The sequence below is a fragment of the Rhinatrema bivittatum genome, chromosome 2 (genome assembly GCF_901001135.1).
Source record: "Rhinatrema bivittatum chromosome 2, aRhiBiv1.1, whole genome shotgun sequence".
Classification (NCBI taxonomy): Eukaryota; Metazoa; Chordata; class Amphibia; order Gymnophiona; family Rhinatrematidae; genus Rhinatrema; species Rhinatrema bivittatum.
Genome location: NC_042616.1, coordinates 814218306 through 814237426, shown reverse-complemented (window position 1 = coordinate 814237426; position 19121 = coordinate 814218306). Strand labels below are relative to the sequence as shown.

General features: G+C 46.8%; 1 protein-coding gene across 1 annotated transcript in view; it reads right to left on the bottom strand.

Moving 5' to 3' along the window:
• PLEC (plectin) overlaps nt 1-19121 on the bottom strand; it is a 443280-nt gene that overhangs the window by 76345 nt on the left and 347814 nt on the right. Inside the window, 6 exon segments of the mRNA XM_029592256.1 lie at nt 2564-2718; nt 13823-13975; nt 14212-14337; nt 14863-14958; nt 17301-17368; nt 17371-17404. Of these exon segments, the coding sequence (XP_029448116.1) occupies nt 2564-2718; nt 13823-13975; nt 14212-14337; nt 14863-14958; nt 17301-17368; nt 17371-17404 (632 nt within the window).

The window sequence follows — 19121 nt, the reverse complement described above, 5'->3', positions numbered from 1 at the left end:
CGCTGGAAAACGAGTGCGGGGCCCGGATGTGCCTTCCCCCCCCTGGGAGGCACCTAGCACAGATGCCCTCCCTTGAAATGCGCGAACCGGGCTCGCCGCAGGCCGAGCAACGCGACGGCCTGCGGCATAGCAGGCGCGCAGAAAAACAGCCCCGGCAGCTAAAATCACTCGGGGAGCCTCAGGGCGGGAGGGGGGGGGGGGGCCGCGAGACGGCGCGCCGCTGCGGGGGGGCCCGGACGGCCTGCACAACCCGCTGAAATAGCTCTCACTGCTCCCTGCTGCCCACGAGGAGCAGGCAAAATGGCCGCGGGAGCGAGTGAAAGCGGTAGTAGGCCGGACTCACCGGCAGTCTCAGTACCTAGCTGAAAAAGAAAAACCAAGAAAAAAACTACTTACCCCGGTAAGAACACAGACTAGCGCTGGGAGAGGAAACAAAGGAGGCAGAGAGCCAGCACAACGAAGGAGCCCCGCCTCCCCAATTAACCAATTCACTTTTTTTTTTTTTTTTTTTTTAAATTGAAGTACAACTTGATCCAAGACCAAACAAAGCAAACAACACAGAGAAGAAAGTCCCAACCAAGGGAAAACAGAATAGGTTATAGGAAATCGGGAGCAAGCCCAGATTCCCCTACTCGCATCTGCTGGAGTCAGAAGATACTGGACTCCTGCAGAGGGGGTAGTAGTATATATGGATACGCCCCCTCAAAGCTTGTGCTGACTCCATCTGCCGGATTGGGGACATAACCCACTGTCTGGACTGATCCAGGTACGTACAGGGAACCCAAGATTTGAAAATCTCTCAGTGCTGTCCAGTTAAATTTTGTCTGGGTAAGTAACTCATTACTTGCACAAAATGTATCTGGATAAAAAAAAAAAAAAGATGGATATGGATGCATCCCAGGCCATTGCTGAATTTTAACTGGAGGTTGTTGATATTCAGTGCTGGGTAAATCTGGTTGGAAAAAGCCCTTTCCTAAATTTACCTGGATAATTTTATGAGACCTTAGTGGCAGGGGGAGGGAGGAAGTCGACCACAGATGGAGTAAGACCTAAAAAAGCGGATTGTGATAAACTGCAGGAAGACCTTGTGAGACTGGAAAATTGGGCATCCAAATGGCAGATGAAATTTAATGTGGATAAGTGCAAGGTGATGCACATAGGGAAAAATAACCCATGCTATAGTTACACAATGTTAGGTTCCATATTAGGAGCTACCAGCCAGGAAAAAGATCTAGGTGTCATAAGAACATAAGAAATTGCCATGCTGGGTCAGACCAAGGGTCTAACAAGCCCAGCAACCTATTTCCAACAGAGGCCAAACCAGGCCACAAGAACCTGGCAAGTACCCAAACACTAAGAAGATCCCATGCTACTGATGCAATTAATAGCAGTGGCTATTCCCTAAGTAAACTTGATTAATAGCTATTAATGGACTTCTCCTCCAAGAACTTATCCAATCCTTTTTTGAACCCAGCTATACTAACTGCACTAACCACATCCTCTGGCAACAAATTCCAGAGCTTTATTGTGCGTTGAGTGAAAAAGAATTTTCTCCGATTAGTCTTAAATGTGCCCCATGCTAACTTCATGGAGTGCCCCCTAGTCCTTCTATTATTCGAAAGTGTAATTAACCGATTCACATTTACCTGTTCAAGACCTCTCATGATCTTAACGACCTCTATCATATCCCCCCTCAGCCATCTCTTCTCCAAGCTGAACAGCCCTAACCTCTTCAGCCTTTCTTCATAGGGAGCTGTTTCCATCCCCTTTATCATTTTGGTAGCCCTTCTCTGTACCTTCTCCATCGCAACTATATATTTTTTTGAGATGCGGCGACCAGAATTGTACACAGTATTCAAGGTGCGGTCTCACCATGGAGCAATACAGAGGCATTATGACATTTTCCATTTTATTAACCATTCCCATTGAAATCGTCAGCTCAGTGTGCTGCGGCAGTCAAAAAAGCAAACAGAAAGTTCGGAATTATTAGAAAGGGATTGGTGAATAAAACGGAGGATGTAGTTGCAAAGTACATGTGTACATTGTAGGATTTTCAAAATCAGAGTACCCAGGTACAAGGTCTGCCCACAGCAAGCGCTCGTGCATTTTTGCTCCTGCCGTTTGTGTGTAAACAGTGCGCGTACAGGTGCAGGCACACTGCTTGCTTCCCCTGGGGATGCCTCTTTATAATCCAGCTGAAAGGACATACGATGTGGAAACCCTTCATACACTGAACCATTTGAGGGGAACAGTTTTCACCCTAGGAAATCTCTGGTTGCCCAGCTAAATTTCTCGGAAACATTCTCCTTCAGATGGATTGTTTTGTCAACAGGTACAAATCTGTCAGTCCAATAAAGTTTCTTGAATCTGATAGGAGGAGAGAGGGAGGCAAGGGATACAGGAGGAGGGGATTGAGAAAGGGAGAATAGGAGATAGGCAGGAAGGAGGGAGAAAGATGGGAGTGAGTGTCTGTCTGTCTCTGTGTGCATTTGAAGGGTGTGCGGTTGTGTTCTTAGGTACTTGTAGGAGTGTGGGGCAGAGGGATTCAGGGTTTTCCTCTTACCTGCTGACAGCATCCAAAGCGTCCTTGTTAGGCGGGGGAATGAGGAAGCAGACGGAGGGAACAATGGACTCACTCCCTGAGGCATTCAGCACTTTCCACTTAAAGGGCTGTGAATTGTTGAGCAGCAGACACTCGTCTCCCTTGTGCACCGTGATCTGTGGGAGGCAGAGACAGCTTTCAGTACCATTAGTACACACACCCAACCACACTCATCTCTCTTCTGCACTGTGATCTGTGGGAGGCAGAGACAGCTTTCAGTACCATTAGTACACACACCCAACCACACTCATCTCTCTTCTGCACTGTGATCTGTGGGAGGCAGAGACAGCTTTCAGTACCATTAGTACACACACCCAACCACACTCATCTCCCTTGTGCACCGTGATCTGTGGGAGGCAGAAACAGCTTTCAGTACCATTAGTACACACACCCAACCACACTCATCTCTCTTCTGCACCGTGATCTGTAGGAGGCAGAGACAGCTTTCAGTACCATTAGTACACACACCCAACCACACTCATCTCTCTTCTGCACCGTGATCTGTAGGAGGCAGAGACAGCTTTCAGTACCATTAGTACACACACCCAACCACACTCATCTCTCTTCTGCACCGTGATCTGTGGGAGGCAGAAACAGCTTTCAGTACCATTAGTACACACACCCAACCACACTCATCTCTCTTCTGCACTGTGATCTGTGGGAGGCAGAGACAGCTTTCAGTACCATTAGTACACACACCCAACCACACTCATCTCTCTTCTGCACCGTGATCTGTAGGAGGCAGAGACAGCTTTCAGTACCATTAGTACACACACCCAACCACACTCATCTCTCTTCTGCACCGTGATCTGTGGGAGGCAGAGACAGCTCTCAGTACCATTAGTACACACACCCAACCACACTCATCTATCTTCTGCACCATGATCTGTGGGAGGCAGAGACAGCTTTCAGTACCATTAGTACACACACCCAACCACACTCATCTCTCTTCTGCACCGTGATCTGTCGGAGGCAGAGACAGCTTTCAGTACCATTGTACACACACCCAACCACACTCATCTCTCTTCTGCACCGTGATCTGTGGGAGGCAGAGGCAGCTCTCAGTACCATTAGTACAAACACCCAACCACACTCATCTCTCTTCTGCACCGTGATCTGTGGGAGGCAGAGGTAGCTTTCAGTACCATTAGTACACACACCCAACCACACTCATCTCTCTTCTGCACCGTGATCTGTAGGAGGCAGAGACAGCTTTCAGTACCATTAGTACACACACCCAACCACACTCATCTCTCTTCTGCACCGTGATCTGTGGGAGGCAGAGACAGCTTTCAGTACCATTAGTACACACACCCAACCACACTCATCTCTCTTCTGCACCGTGATCTGTAGGAGGCAGAGACAGCTTTCAGTACCATTAGTACACACACCCAACCACACTCATCTCTCTTCTGCACCGTGATCTGTGGGAGGCAGAAACAGCTTTCAGTACCATTAGTACACACACCCAACCACACTCATCTCTCTTCTGCACCGTGATCTGTGGGAGGCAGAGACAGCTTTCAGTACCATTAGTACACACCCCCAACCACACTCATCTCTCTTCTGCACCGTGATCTGTGGGAGGCAGAGACAGCTTTCAGTACCATTAGTACACACACCCAACCACACTCATCTCTCTTCTGCACCGTGATCTGTGGGAGGCAGAGACAGCTTTCAGTACCATTAGTACACACACCCAACCACACTCATCTCTCTTCTGCACCGTGATCTGTGGGAGGCAGAGACAGCTTTCAGTACCATTAGTACACACACCCAACCACACTCATCTCTCTTCTGCACCGTGATCTGTGGGAGGCAGAGACAGCTTTCAGTATCATTAGTACACACCCCCAACCACATTCGTCTCTCTTCTGCACCGTGATCTGTGGGAGGCAGAGACAGCTTTCAGTACCATTAGTACACACACCCAACCACACTCGTCTCCCTTGTGCACCGTGATCTGTGGGAGGCAGAGGCAGCTCTCAGTACCATTAGTACACACACCCAACCACACTCATCTCTCTTCTGCACTGTGGTCTGTGGGAGGCAGAGACAGCTCTCAGTACCATTAGTACACACACCCAACCACACTCATCTCTCTTCTGCACCGTGATCTGTGGGAGGCAGAGAGCATCAGCTGCAGCACCACTTGTGTACAATGAGCTGCAGGAGGCAGAGAGGCATACACACAAACATACACTAAAACAACTCGTCTCCAGTCTGAATGATGAAATGCAGGGCTCAGAGGCAGCTTTCAGTACCACTGGTACACAAACTAATCTCCCTTGTGCACTGTGATCTGTGGATGGGCAGAGGCAGCTCTCAGTACCACTGATGCGTACACCCACAAACACTTATCTCCTCTCCTCCTGTATCTGTGGGGAGACAGCGAGGAAGCTAGTAGCATCGCTGGTATTCACAGCTGTACACACTAAAAGCATGTGTGCAGGGGGCAGAGAGGATCAGCAGTCGTCATTGCTGGTACAGACACACACACACACACACACAGAGAAACATGTATAAACACAAACAGACATGGAGAAGCAGAAACCTAGCACAGATTCAAACAGGAAGGCAACTATACACCATGGGGCCCAACATTCAAAACTAAATGTTTATTTAAGTTAAATGGATAAGACTGCTCTGGTTAATTTAAAAGGGATATTCAGCAGGATTGTTAATGTTGCTGAATATCCGTGTATACTTAGCTGTATAAGTTAAATACAGCTCCATGTCAGGTCTAACATATCTGATTAATTTAACCGGTTAAGGCCCAATATCTGGTTACATTAACTGGGTAAGTACTGCTGCCCCTATCCACCCATTCCCAACCTATTGGCTATCCGGTTATTTACTTAGCAGGATAAGTGGCAGCCACCGAATACAGCTGGATATTAGCGGCTGCCATTTGGCCAGGTAAATGGCATTTCAGTACTGGCTTCCATGTGCATACATGCAAGACATACAAACATGCAAATGTTACCTATACTAACATGAGATAGGTCACATTTATTTATTGGATTTATATTTTGCCTTTCAGCAATTCAAAAGAGATTACAATCAGGTATTGTAGGTAACCTGCCAACACATGCATGTGTAATGATACACTAATATACAAAAACAGAGAAATGCAAAAGCAGAAACATGCAGGACTTCCAAACGTGCACCTAAGTGCAAGACACATGTTTTCATAAGACACACTAACATTTGCACACATAGGAGACACACACACACATAGATAAAGGCACATGAACGTACTGGAGCACCACGGGTTAGCTGACAGTGCGTGGCGTAGTACTGAATCGGGGAGATTCTGCCACAAACATTACCATGACAGGCTGCCAATGCTGGGGCACGGTACAGAGACTGTAACGAGGTGGCAGAAAGTCACTGAATACACTGAATGCACACTGAGCAGACCTCATCCTGCACGCCTGACACCACCACACAGTATGCATGCAGGACAGCTGAAATCACTTATCCTGGAGATCTGACCCTACTCTGTACGGTGCACCCCTGGACATATGCCCCTTGGCAAAACCCAGGCTTTATCCTCAGGGATTTCAGCCTCTAACTGCCTTACAGCCCCTACACACCCTAGGAACGTCCTCCCAGGAATTGGTGTGGAACCTCCAGGGCCACAGAGATGAATGAAGCAGAAACAGCAAGCGATAAGGAACAGCCCTTGTGCTTTCAGAAGCAGTTGCTAGTCTCCAGTTTATTTCTGGACTGCTCTCTGCAGCCTAGAGATTAGCCACCTCAGGATCCAGGTTCACTGTGTGATCATCTGGCAGTCATTTATACCTCCCTGTGCTCTCCGGGGACAGGGACGAGGAGGAGGAAAGGAATGGTATAATGACAGTGACAATGTGTGTGTGTCTCACTCTCTGTCCTGCATGCTGGATGTCAGAAACACACTGCCAGGCCCTCCAGCTGGCGGCATGAAGGTGCATGGAGATCTCTGCCACTTTGCCTGCTGCTTCTTTTTTTTTTTTTTAATAACACTATTTTTTTTTTAATTTTACTCGACTAAAAACAAAAGAAGTGCACAAGCAAAGGGAACTTCCCTGCGCGACGGAACTGCTGCAGGACGCCAAGAGTTCTCTTGGAAGGGAGGGAACTGGCACCACCAGCTGTCCATTACATTTTCAACACACCCCTGGTGGCAAAAGGAATGAGTCAGATAAGGATCCCCAACCCCCTACTCGTCCGCCTCAGCAGCAGAAGGGATAGCCCCACCAGGGCCTAGCAACCTCCTGAGAGGAATCTTCCAATTCTAAAAACCTCTTTTTTTTTGTCAGACTGCTGGATTTACACCTCTACCATCTGCTGGTGGCACTCTCGGTTAAGATGTTCTTCTCTGTCTCCATCTGCTGTTCTGGATTGATCCGGGTATGAACAGGAAGCCTATCTGAGTTACCCACTACCCAGGCTACTGGTGAAGTCTATGCTGCAGGCGGGAACCATTACAGCAAGAGGGAGGCACAGTCCTGGGGATGCGGAACTGGTAGAAATGGAGGGGTACTGGGAAAAATGATGAGCACTCAGCCTCCCAAAATGGAGTCATTATCAGACCTTTCTGAAACTTATTACTTGGGTTCTCTTCTTTTAACAATTTCTTTCTTCTATTTTTGCTACTTTGCAATAAAAGCTGAGGAAAGGAAATACCAATAGTACAACGGATCAGTCCAGACTCCTGGGTTCTGCCTCCCTTCCAGCAGACGGAGACAGAGAAAGTTTTACTGACGCTGCTACATAACCCCACGTGCTACCTGCAGTTCCTCAGTATTAATCTAAACCCAAGCCAATCATAACAAAATTGAAAAAACGTCTCAACTTTTAAAAAGTCACAAAACATGAAATTACTCTCTGCTATAAAAAACTGAATGAGCGGAAGATTCTCCCCTTCAACAAACTGGGCAGGTTCTGAACTGATCCGTAGTACTACAGGAACAAAAATTAGCAGGTAAGAACCAATTTTCTTTTCCGTGTACATACCCAGATCAGTCCAGACTCCTGGGATGTGCCAAAGCTCCCTAGACAGGGTGGGACCCGCTAGACAGGGAGAGTCCCGCTTGCAGAACACTTTTGCCAAAGGATAGGAAGCCCGTATGGCCTACATCCGAACGATAGTGTCTAATTAAAGTATATAGCAACTTCCAAGTCGCTGCTCTGCAAATCTCTTGTGGAGAAACCAGCTGAGCCTCTGCCCATGAGGCCGCCTGAGAACGTGTAGAATGAGCACATAATCCCTCCAGAACCGGCCAACCTCGAAGAATGTAGGTGGAACAATAGCCTCCTTAAGCCAATGAGCAATGTAGCTTTAGAAGCCTGAAATCTCCTCTTTGAGCCGCGCCACAGAACAAAGAGGTGATCTGACCTCCTAAAGTCATTCGTTACCCTTGAGGTAATTCAATAAAGCTTTCCTGACATTTATTTTATTTATTTATTTAAGTTTTTTTATATACCAACATTCAAGACAGAAGTCCCATCATGCTGGTTCACAAAGAACAGGGGTGTAAATATAATAAACATTACAATTTGAACTATAGTGCAGAAAAGCAGTTACATGTAACAGGGAAACAATAACTTGGATTAAGAAGGAAAAAGAAGATCAGATAATTATATATGTAAATAATAACATTGTAAGAGGTGGCTGTTAATGCTATAACTAGCGAAGCGTGATGGTTGAAGGGAGTTAAGTGATATTGGAGTTAGGAAAGGCCTGTGTGAACAGCCACGTCTTGAGTCTTTTCTTGAAGGTTGAGATGCTGGGTTCCATTCTAAGATCCGGGGGAATGGAGTTCCATAAAGTTGGACCGGCTGTGGAGAAAGCCCGATCTCTTAGCGTGATGTGTCTGGTGGTTTTGGCTGGAGGTACTTGAGCTCCCTCAGGAGTAGATGTGTCCAGCCCAGGAAAGGCCGGAGGCTCCACAGTCTGATTCACATGAAACACAGAAACCACTTGTTTAGAAGTGGAGCCTGAGTCCGAGATGAGGTTGTTACCTACCTGCAGGGAGAAACCCTGTAGGGTTCTCATCGTCAGTAGGCAGCACTGGCAGATGCAGAGACCCAACTGGATCCTCACCTATACCAGCCCTCGTTCCTCTCAAATTGAACTCTTGGATGCTGGAGCTGACTGGACTTAGGAACAGGTCTCTAGAGAAGAACAATTCCATGAGGCAGCAAGCCAGCAGAGTCGAAGACGAGCCAGAAGTCTGGGCAGGGGGTAATCCAACAGAGTCTGTAGCCGATCTAAGGGTTAGGGCCACCGCAGCAATCCAACAGATTCCATACCCATTCCAAGAATCGGGGCAGACAGCGATCCAACAGAGTTCGTATCCATTCCAAGGGTCAGGGCTGTCAGCAATTCAAAAGAGTCTGTATCTGATCCAAGGTTCAGGGCAGGCAGCAATCCAAAAGAGTCTGTATCCGATCCAAAGGTCAGGGCAGGCAGCAATCCAACATAAATCAGACAGTCCAAATCAGAACCAGGGAGGAAATCCAGGAAAAGACGGCGATAGGCAACGAGAGACCCACAAGGAGCACGACCTGTTGCTGGGGCAAGGCATAGCAGGCAGAGACGGCCTTAAGTAGGTAGAAATGCTGACGTCATCAGGGGAACTGTGGGAACTTTTCCCACCGCGGTCCCTTTAAGACAAGTGGAGAGGCGCGCGTGCGCACGTGTCTAGAACAACGCCAGCAGGGTCGGACGTCCGCTTGATGAGTGGTGGCCCTGAGCCACGGAGAAGCTCTGTTTTGGCAGCGGCTCTATGCCGCTGCAGTAGAGGACGGGGACGGACCGGGGCTGCCTAGGGTGAGTGCGGCCGGCCACGGAATGCTGCAGCCGGTGCGCATAACAGTAACTCTTCCTCTAAGCTCCCTTCCCAACGGTTCAGGTTTCTTGGGATAGGAAGCATGGAATCATTTAAGAAGATTCTTTTCTAGTATATTTGAAGCAGGTTCCCAAGTATTTTCTTCAGGACCATATCCCTCCCAGGATATAAGTATTCCGATTTCTTATTATGATGCCTGACGTCCAGTATTTCTTTTACTTGATATACCTGGTCTTCTTCTGAGGATACGTCCCAGGGTTTTCCGAGACGGCCATGATAGAACTAGTGGCTTGAGGAGGGAAACGTGGAATGTGTTATGGATTTTTAAAGATGTAGGCAGACAAAGTTGGTAAGCCACAGACCCTACCTGCCGGATGATAGGATATATCGGGGAGCAAGTCTCATAGAGGGCACTCTGACTCATATATTTGGTGCTTAGCCACACCTTATCTCCCGGCTTAAACTGCGGGGCTGACTGTCTGTGTCTATCTGTGGTTTTCTTGGCCCTCTGAACAGCCTTCTGGATAGTCATCTCGGTTCGAGTTCATAGTTGTTGGAGTTCCTGGGCTGTCATTTGGGCTGCCAAAGACAAGAAAAGTGGCAGTGGTGGTTGTCTTCCATAAATGATTAGAAATGGAGAAGATCCCATGGTGTCGTTGTTATGGAAACTATGGGAACATTCTGCCCATGGAAGGAGGGACGCCCAATTGTCCTGGTGGTCAATAAAAAATGCTCTTAGGAAGGTTTTAAGGGTTTAATTGGTACTTTCAGCCTGACCATTGGCTTGTGGATAATAAGCTATTGTGAAGTCTAGCTGGATGTTGAATTTCCAATAGTGCATGCCAGTAATTGGCCGTAAACTGAGTTTTCAACAGTCCGAAGTGTTGTATCATGGTAACCTGTACAGGCAAAAAATATGGATAGTGAATAATCTTACCAGTTCTGGTGCTGGGGGAGACTGGCACAGTGATAAAGTGAGCCATCTTGTAAAATTGATCGATAACAACCCAAATAATTTGACAGCCATCAGAAGGAGGGAGATACACAATGAAGTCTGGAGAGATAATTCCATGGTTCCCTGGGGCTAGTAACGGCTGCAGTAATCCCCATGGCTTTTGCTGGGCACATGTAGAGCAGTAATCCCCATTGGCTTTTGCTGGGCACATGTAGAGCAAGAATCCACATAGGCTTTGACGTCTCCTTTTATCTGGGGCCACCAGTAGTATTGTTGGAGCAAAGCTAAGGTACGATTTCAACCAGGGTGCCCAGCTACACAAGAGTTGTGAGCCCACTCCAACACTTTTTGGCGATGTTTATGAGTAGTAACCGTCTTCCCTGGGGGAACTGTGTTTGTATCAGTTAAAAGGATTCTAGCTGGATCTATGATGTGGCCCAGAGGTTCAGGTAAATCTTCTGCTTCAAAGGACTGGGAGAGGGCATCTGCCTGGGTGTTTTTGGTTGCCGGTCTGTATTTTACCACAAAATCAAATCGATTAAAGAATGATGACCATCAGGCGTGATGGGGATTTAGTCGCTGGGCAAGACAGAGGTGCTCCAAATTTTTATGGTCTGTGTATATTGTAATGCAATGTTGCGCTCCCTCCAGCCATTGACGCCACTTTTCCAAGGCCATTTTGATGGCCAGTAATTCTTTATCTCCAATGCCATAATTATGCTCGGCAGGCAAAAACTTAAGAGAAGGAAAAAAGGCAATGGCGGAGTACCCCCATATTCGAATGTTGGCTTAACACAGCTCCTACTCCCATGGTGGAGGAATCAACTTCTAGGATGAACGGATATGTGGTACCTGGATGACGAAGGCAAGGACCCTGGAGGAAAGCCTGTTTTAATTTGTTGAAGGCAGCGATTGCTTCAGGAGGTCATTTCTTAGTATTAGCTCCTTTTCTGGTAAGAGCAGTAAGGGGAGCCACAATCTGGCAGTAATTGGGAATAAAATGATGATAGAAGTTAGCGAATCCCAGGAACCGTTGTAAGGGGTTAAGTCTGGAGGACTGGGGCTGGTTCTGGGTACAGTTCACCTTTACAGGATCCATGTGGAAGCCATCACTAGAGACTATATATCACAGGAAGTGTAAACTTTCTTTCTCAAAGATGCATTTCTTTAGTTGGCAAACAGTTTATTGGCCAGTAGTCATTGAAGGACTTGACAGACAACCTGGCGATGGAACTGAAGGTTTTTAGAAAAGATGAGAATATCATCTAGGTAGATGACCACGCTGACATACAGAAGATCCCGGAAGACCTCGTTCATCATATTCTAAAATACAGCGGGGGCATTGCACAAGCTGAAGGGCATAACAAGACATTCATATTGGCCATCTCTAGTATTGAAGGCGGTCTTCCACTCATCACCAGGTCGGATAAAAATTAGATTGTAGACTCCCCGAAGATCTAGTTTCATAAAACTTTTAGCTCCCTGAAGCCAGTCTAGCAGTTCTGCAATTAGTAGCAGGTGGTAATGGCCTTACTTTGTTATGGCATTAAGACCTCAAAAGTCTATGCATGGCCAGAGTGTCCCATCCTTTTTGGCTACAAAGAAGAATCCTTCTCCCACTGGTGATGTAGAAGATCAGATGAATCCTCTCTCGAGATTTTCTTGGTTACATTGTGACACAGTAAAAGCAGAGCCCTTGAATTCGGCGTCTATGCTTTTCTTCAGCTGTAAGGTGGCTTCGACCCAGCTGCATAGGTTCCTCTGATCACTGAAGACTGGGCTCAGTCACTGGGTTAGAAAACAGGGGATGGGAGAAGGCTAGAGCCAGTGTGATTGGTCTTCGAGAGGTCCGTAGCTCCCGAGACCGTTGCTGGAGACAGTGATTGATTCTCCCAGTGAGATCGATGAAGACATCAAGAGATTCAGGAAGCTCCTTTGTGGCCAATTCATCCTTGATTCAGGGAGACAATCCCTCAAAGAAAATACTTTGAAGGCTGTCCTCTTGCCAGTCTAATTCGGTAGCCAGAGTTTGAAATTCTATTTCATAATCCATAAGTGGTCTAAAGTCCTGTTGGAGATGCAACAACTCAGAACTCCAGTGGTCAACCTGCCTTGCTCATCAAGGGTTTGATGAGCAAGGCAGGGTTGAACAAACCGCTGTAGATCCTGAAGACAGGGTCTCCTCGTTCCCACAAAGGAGAAGACCAAGCCAGAGCCTTCCCATCCAGGAGAGAAAGAACAAAGGTAGTTTTAATGGAGTCACTAGGGAATTGTGCCGGTTGTAAGGTGAAGTGCATGAAACACTGATTCAGGAAGCCTTGACACTGACTAGGATCCCCAGGGTATTGGGGTGGTATCGGGAGGTGGAGCATAGTTGAAGTAGGTGCCGGTGCAGGAACCTCAGAAGGGGCAGGACTAAACAGTGGTGTAGCATCCAATCGAGCACTGAGGCATTCCATCTTATCCGCCAACAGCTCTAGGAAGTGCTGCTGCTGCTGAATCTTATAAGCCAATCCCGGAATGGCTTGGAGGTCTGAAAGGTCTGCCAGGTCCATTGCCTCAGCAAACTGTTACAGTTTGCTGAGGCAACTGAGTCTGATACGAGGTTGTTAACTACCTGCCGCTGCAGGAGAAGTCGGGGTCTGACCGGGGCTGCCTTGGGTGAGTGCGGCTGACTGCCTGACTGCCACGAAACAGCACCGGGGGTCCACCGCTACCGCCCTGCCATTGCATCGGGTTGCTGTCAGGGATGCTAATCCCTTCCCGATCAATGCGGGAACGGCGGACATCTTGGATTTGCATTCGGCTGTTCCCGCGCTGTCGGAGGGGGAGGGGGAGGCTCCTCTTCATTTGTCACTGGCCCATTCTGTCTCTGTCCACAGATCGGGGAGACTTGTATGATTGAGAGGATACCATGCTGCCACTTTCTAGTTGCTTGCCTGAGAAGGCTGGAACTTTCAGACCCTTTTCTACAGATTTTGTGCTGCTGCTGCATGAGGCTTATCTAGGCAAGCAGGAGGCAGCTTCGACAGCCAGGGAGCCACGGTCTTGTCCAGTCCAGCCTACGTGGGGGGGGGCATCTTGTTGACTCCATCTGGCTACACGCTAGGAAAAGCTACATTATTATAGCAGTCCTACTGGTAACATGATGCCGCTCTGCTTTATAAATCTGCTCATTAGTATGATGCTGGAACTCTGTGCTTCACTTTCTCACCCCAAGGCTGTGTGTGAGATCTCCCATGAGCACTAGAAGTACCGACAACAGACTACCCCCCACTGCACCAGGGGCCTTTCATGGTTTCATCACACCAAGGGCATAAGGTGACATCTTACCCACTCACGACTGAGTGCGACCGAGGGCAGAACCGACAGAGGCGTCTCACCCATATTTGCTCAGCATGATGCAGTCCCATGCTGGACACTTACCTCCATTTGCTTGTAGTCACAGACGGCCTGCAGGGGAAGCTTGCCCCGCACAGGGTGAGCAGGGCTGCGCGGCTTCAGTTGGATGACGGCTTTGGCACGCTTGGCGAGCGCCGAGAGCTGGCCTTTGTACTCCGTCAGCTGCTCTTTCTCATCCTAGGAAAGAGAAGATTGAAACAGAGAGAGAGAGAGAAAAAAAAAAGGAGGAAAACAGAGAGGAACATAGGAGGAAGAAAGGGGGCAAAAATGTCCCACGGTTAATTTAGGACGTGTGCAGTGCCACAATAACTACAGTAACAGCAGTGCGCAGGTCAAGAACCCCATAGCACACATCAAAGAAGGGGCTTGACACCATCTAAGTGTGGAAGGGCCAACCACATGCAGTTACTTACAATACTGTCCTGCAGCAGGTCCTCCAGCCGGGTCACTGTGATGCTGCGGTCACACTGGTACTTTTTCCTCATGCTCTCCTGCAACTTGCTCAGGTACTCTTCCGTATCCTTTACATCTGAGAAAAACTGTGAGCAGCAGGAGAAGCAGAGGTGTCAGCTACTAAGGACAGCATCTCTCCTCCATCATCACTAAAAAAAAAACCAAGGAGAAGCTTCCTTCTCCCACCACCCCCCAGCATTGTGTAAGGGGTGATGTGCTGCTGTCCTTCATAATCAGGGCGTGTGGCATCTCCTAGCACCCCAGCAAGGTGCAATGGGGCATTGTGCTGCTGGCTGGAGACACTGTCCTTCATAGCCAGGACATGCGTCCTCTCTCAGCACCACAGCGTGGTACTAGATGATGTGTTGCTATCCTCCATAATTAATACATGCTCCATTGGTGCTGTCCTTCATAACCAGGACATGCTTCCTCTCTCAGCACGGTACTAGATGATGTGTTGCTATCCTCCATAATTAATACATGCTCCATTGGTGCTGTCCTTCATAACCAGGACATAAACCCCACATTAAGGAACTCCTTTCAATACCAGCCCGGGTCCTCCTAGCCACAATGACATTTCTTGGCAGCAGTTGATGGTTTCTGTTTGTTACCTGGAAATAGGCGGTGTTCTCCTTCAAGTGAGCCTCTATGCAGCAGCACAGCTGTAGCATCCAGCTCCACTGGGTCTGAAGAGCAGCCTGGAAAGCCTGAAAGATGACAACCCATGCAATAAATATCTAGGTAAGCACCACTAGTGCACACGGTGCTGGACACCAGAATCCACGGGATGAAAATGTTCAGGCCCCAAGGAGGACTTCTATCGAAGAGGGTAATTTTCAGTGCTCTGTGTAGCAGCAGCTCATTGGCAGGTGTAAATGTGGACATTTATGTGCACATTTTTGAAAATGGAAAATTTGTGGGTAAATTCTTTCCCTGCCCCAATCCTGCCCCTTTCCTGTACATGCAGAATTGCTTCTGCACATACTTTTATGCACACAACCCCATGGGCAATTTTCAAAAGCCGTGAGCGCATACAGCTGCATTTCTAGAGTGAATTTTCTAAAGGTTTACACACGTAAAATTGGAAATTTTGCACGTAAGATGAACAAGCAGTAATTTGCAAAAGCCTGAAGTGCGCCTATTCTTGCAGGGTCGCATGGAAATGTTAAAGGGAAAAAGTGACCGCTTAGGGTGTTCGGAAGTGCGCCTGCGTTGCTAATTTTGTTAAGTGGCGAGCACACGTACATTACCAAACGTGTCCTAGGCTTTTGCACCTGCTTATCAAGTCATGCAATTGAAATGGCATTCGTCTTTTGTTTGTAGTTTTTGGGTGGAAGTTTAGGGTGAAGCGCTGGAGGGTCTAGAGGAACTGGTGGAGGACTGGGTGAACTGGTGGAGGTGTGGCAAACTGGCGATTCCAAGTACAAGCAGAAGTATTTTCATAAGCAGAGTATACAAATATTTGATAAAATACCTGCTTCCGCATTTATCTCTAGCTTACTATGTGCACATTGTTACAATTATTACATGCAATTTTATAAAATGCATACTCCTACACTATACATACACATGCACACTCAAATATACAGATGTACTTTTGAGGTAGAAATAGGTGGTGTTTTATAAATACTGTGCTGCTCCTGCCACACAATTTATAAATGTATTTATTTACATAAACTTCTGTTCCACTACTTCCACAACAAGAGTTCAGCATGGACTACAATAAGCAAACATTCATATATCATAAAACACATCATACAAAAACATTAAAAACATAAAACCATCAGCATCTTAAATTCACATTATACACTTTCACAAACAATCAGGCCTTTAAATCTTTCCTAACAAGTTTAATATCTCTTTCTTCTCGAAGCCTCAATGGAAGCGTATTCCATAATTTAGGCCCTACACAAGACAGTGCCCTCTCCCATGTTTTCTGCAGCCTAAAATTCTCCTTGGCAGGTAAGGCCAACAACTTTGCTCCTGAAGATTGTTGCATACGTGATGGAATACATCAAGCAAAGGTCTTGGCCACAACACAATGACTATTTGAATATAAAAATCACCACTAATATTCTAAATTCAGACTTCGAGTTAACTGGAAGCCATTGTAGAGATTTCATAATCGGAGAGATATGCTTGCCACATTTTACTCCCATAATCAATCTTGCTGTTGCATGCTGTATCAGCTGTGAGGCCCGTATTAAAGTGCCTGGTAAGCCAATCAGTAAAGTGCTACAATAATCTAAACGGCTTAGTACCAAGGCTTGAGCTACAGTTCTAAATAAGTCTGCTTTTAATATGAAACGTAAAGGTTGTAACATTTTAATGTAAAAAATGCGACCTTTCCAAAACTCTAAACAATAACTGCGAATCTGCATAAATCCCGAAGATTCTAATTTGAGATTGTATTTGTAATAGCTCACGATCATACTGCACGTTTAAAATATTATTCAAAGGTAACTGCTTACCTAGCCACAAGATTTTCGTTTTTCCAACATTTAAAATCAGACCATTAGTTAAAAGCCAACCCCAAATTGCATTAAAAATCTCTTGTGGTCTGACTGCCAGTATTTTCCCATCCTCTCTACTTGGCACATACATCTGTACATCGTCTGCATATATATAATATGTCCCTCCCAACCATTTTATGAAGGTCCCAATTGGGGCCAAAAACAAATTTAAAAGAACTGCAAACAGGCGAGAACCTCGAGGGACCCTACCAACTACTTTCTCCACGATGAAAACGAAGATTCGATCTGCACCCGCTGCATTCTCTCTCTATGGGCCCCTTTACGTGCACAGATGGTGGAGCACATGCACCTTTGAAAGTTAGGCTCCATGTGCATAAACCTTTTCGAAAATCTGGTTATGAGAGTAGGGAGCTGATGTGATTTAATGCGGTAATAATGAAGAGGTTCAGTCTTGCCCCTAGTCCTGACTCTCTGGCCAGGCCCAGGCGTTAGTTCACATTCTGTCCTCTTCACTACCTGGAGAGAGAGAGAGAGAGAGAGAGAGAGAGAGAGATGAATACGGGCGAATGTCTCACCTCCACAGTCTGTTTGCCTGGGTGATCCTCACGCTGCAGCCTGTCTCCTGAAGACTGAATTTCTTTATTTTCTTCTCCTTCAGCTCAAGTTCCCGCATCAGTCCCTGAGATAGGAGAGATATCATCAGCAATCAGAGGAATTGTACTGAGAGAGCAGAGAGAGACAGGCGGGGCAGTAGATTCATAAGAACATAAGACGCGCCGTGCTGCTCAGAGCAGAGGTCCCTCAAGCTCAGCATCCTGTCGCCGAGCAGATCTCATGAAGTACGTCTAGTTCCTACTACTTGCAACCTGGGATAGCAATGGGGTGTGAGGCTGTGTGAATGCATGGCACATTCTTCTCTCACACTTACAGGTGTGATACTGTTCATCAGGCCACTGTAAGAATTATCTGATGGTGGAGTAGTTCAAATCACAATCCCTTTACAGATTTGGTGCATGTGCTCTCCCAAATTCATCACTTTTGCAGAATTTTCCCGCTGGTTCGACATACACTATATCACCATCTTCCCAGCATTTTGCTTTATCCCGCATTGATACAGCCATTAGGACTTTCCAGAACATTTGCATAGAGTGAGATTTACACTCTTTTTCCGCCATCATGTTTCTGTGTTTCTATTTCATAACAATGTGTTCATGAGGAGCTAATGGAAAATTGGTTCTTACCTGCTAATTTTCATTCCTGTAATACCACAGATCAGTCCAGACCAGTGGAGTTATTCATCCCTTCCAGCAGATGGAGACAGAGAGTGGCACCTGCAGGACCTCAGTATGGGACCTGTACCCAAGCCAAGATACTTTAGAAACCCCTTCACACAGACATAGGGAACTAAAGGGTGGATACCCCTGAACTATAAACCTTGTTCGTTAAGAACCAAACAAATCAAGGAAGTGAATCCCGTAATTGCCTTCTAAGAGAAAAATTCTTTATTAAACAGAAAACTTCTGTACTAAGCAGCAAACCCTGGCAGAAAATCAGTCTTTCGGCATCAAATGTGAGGGCCTCTGGACTGATCTGTGGTATTACAGGAACAAAATTAGCAGGTAAGAACCAATTTTCCTTTCCTGAACATACTCAGATCAGTCCAGACTAATGGGATGTACCCAAGCACCCCTAAACCGGGAGGGCCCCCGAAAGCACAGGATACTCTCTGACACCCAGACAATAATGCCTGGTAAAGGTATGAATTGAGGACCACACTGCTGTCCTACAAATCTCCTGTGGCAACAGAAGTTGACACTCAGCCCAGGAAGCAGCCTGCGCCCTAGTGGAATGCACCCACAAACAGACAGGAATTTGTCATCCCTTACAGATGTAAGCTGAACAAATGGCCTCCCTAAGTCAATGAGATATGGTAGCCTTAGAGGCTTTGTCCCATTTCTTCAGTCCACTGAAGAGGACAAACAGATGATCTGAGCGACGAAAAGCATTAGTAACCTACAAACACCAAAGTAGCATCCGCCGCACATGCAGAAGATGTAATTCTCTATCCTGAGGAGAATCTTTCGACTACTTTGGAAAACCCAGAAGATATACCATCTGATTAACATGAAAGGCAGATACCACTTTAGGAACAAAGGAAGATACTGTTCTCAATGAGGTTCCATTCCCGGAATCCGCAAAAATGGATCCCTACACAACAGAGTCTGAAGCTCCGAAATCGTTTGAGCTGAGCAAATAGCTACTAAAGAGACAAATGAAGAGACCAATCCTTCACAGTAGCCCTTCTCAAGGGTTCAAAGGGGGGTCTGCAAAGGACACAAAGTACTAGGTTGAGACTCCAATCTGGGCAGATCTTTCACAGTGGAGGACGTTAACAG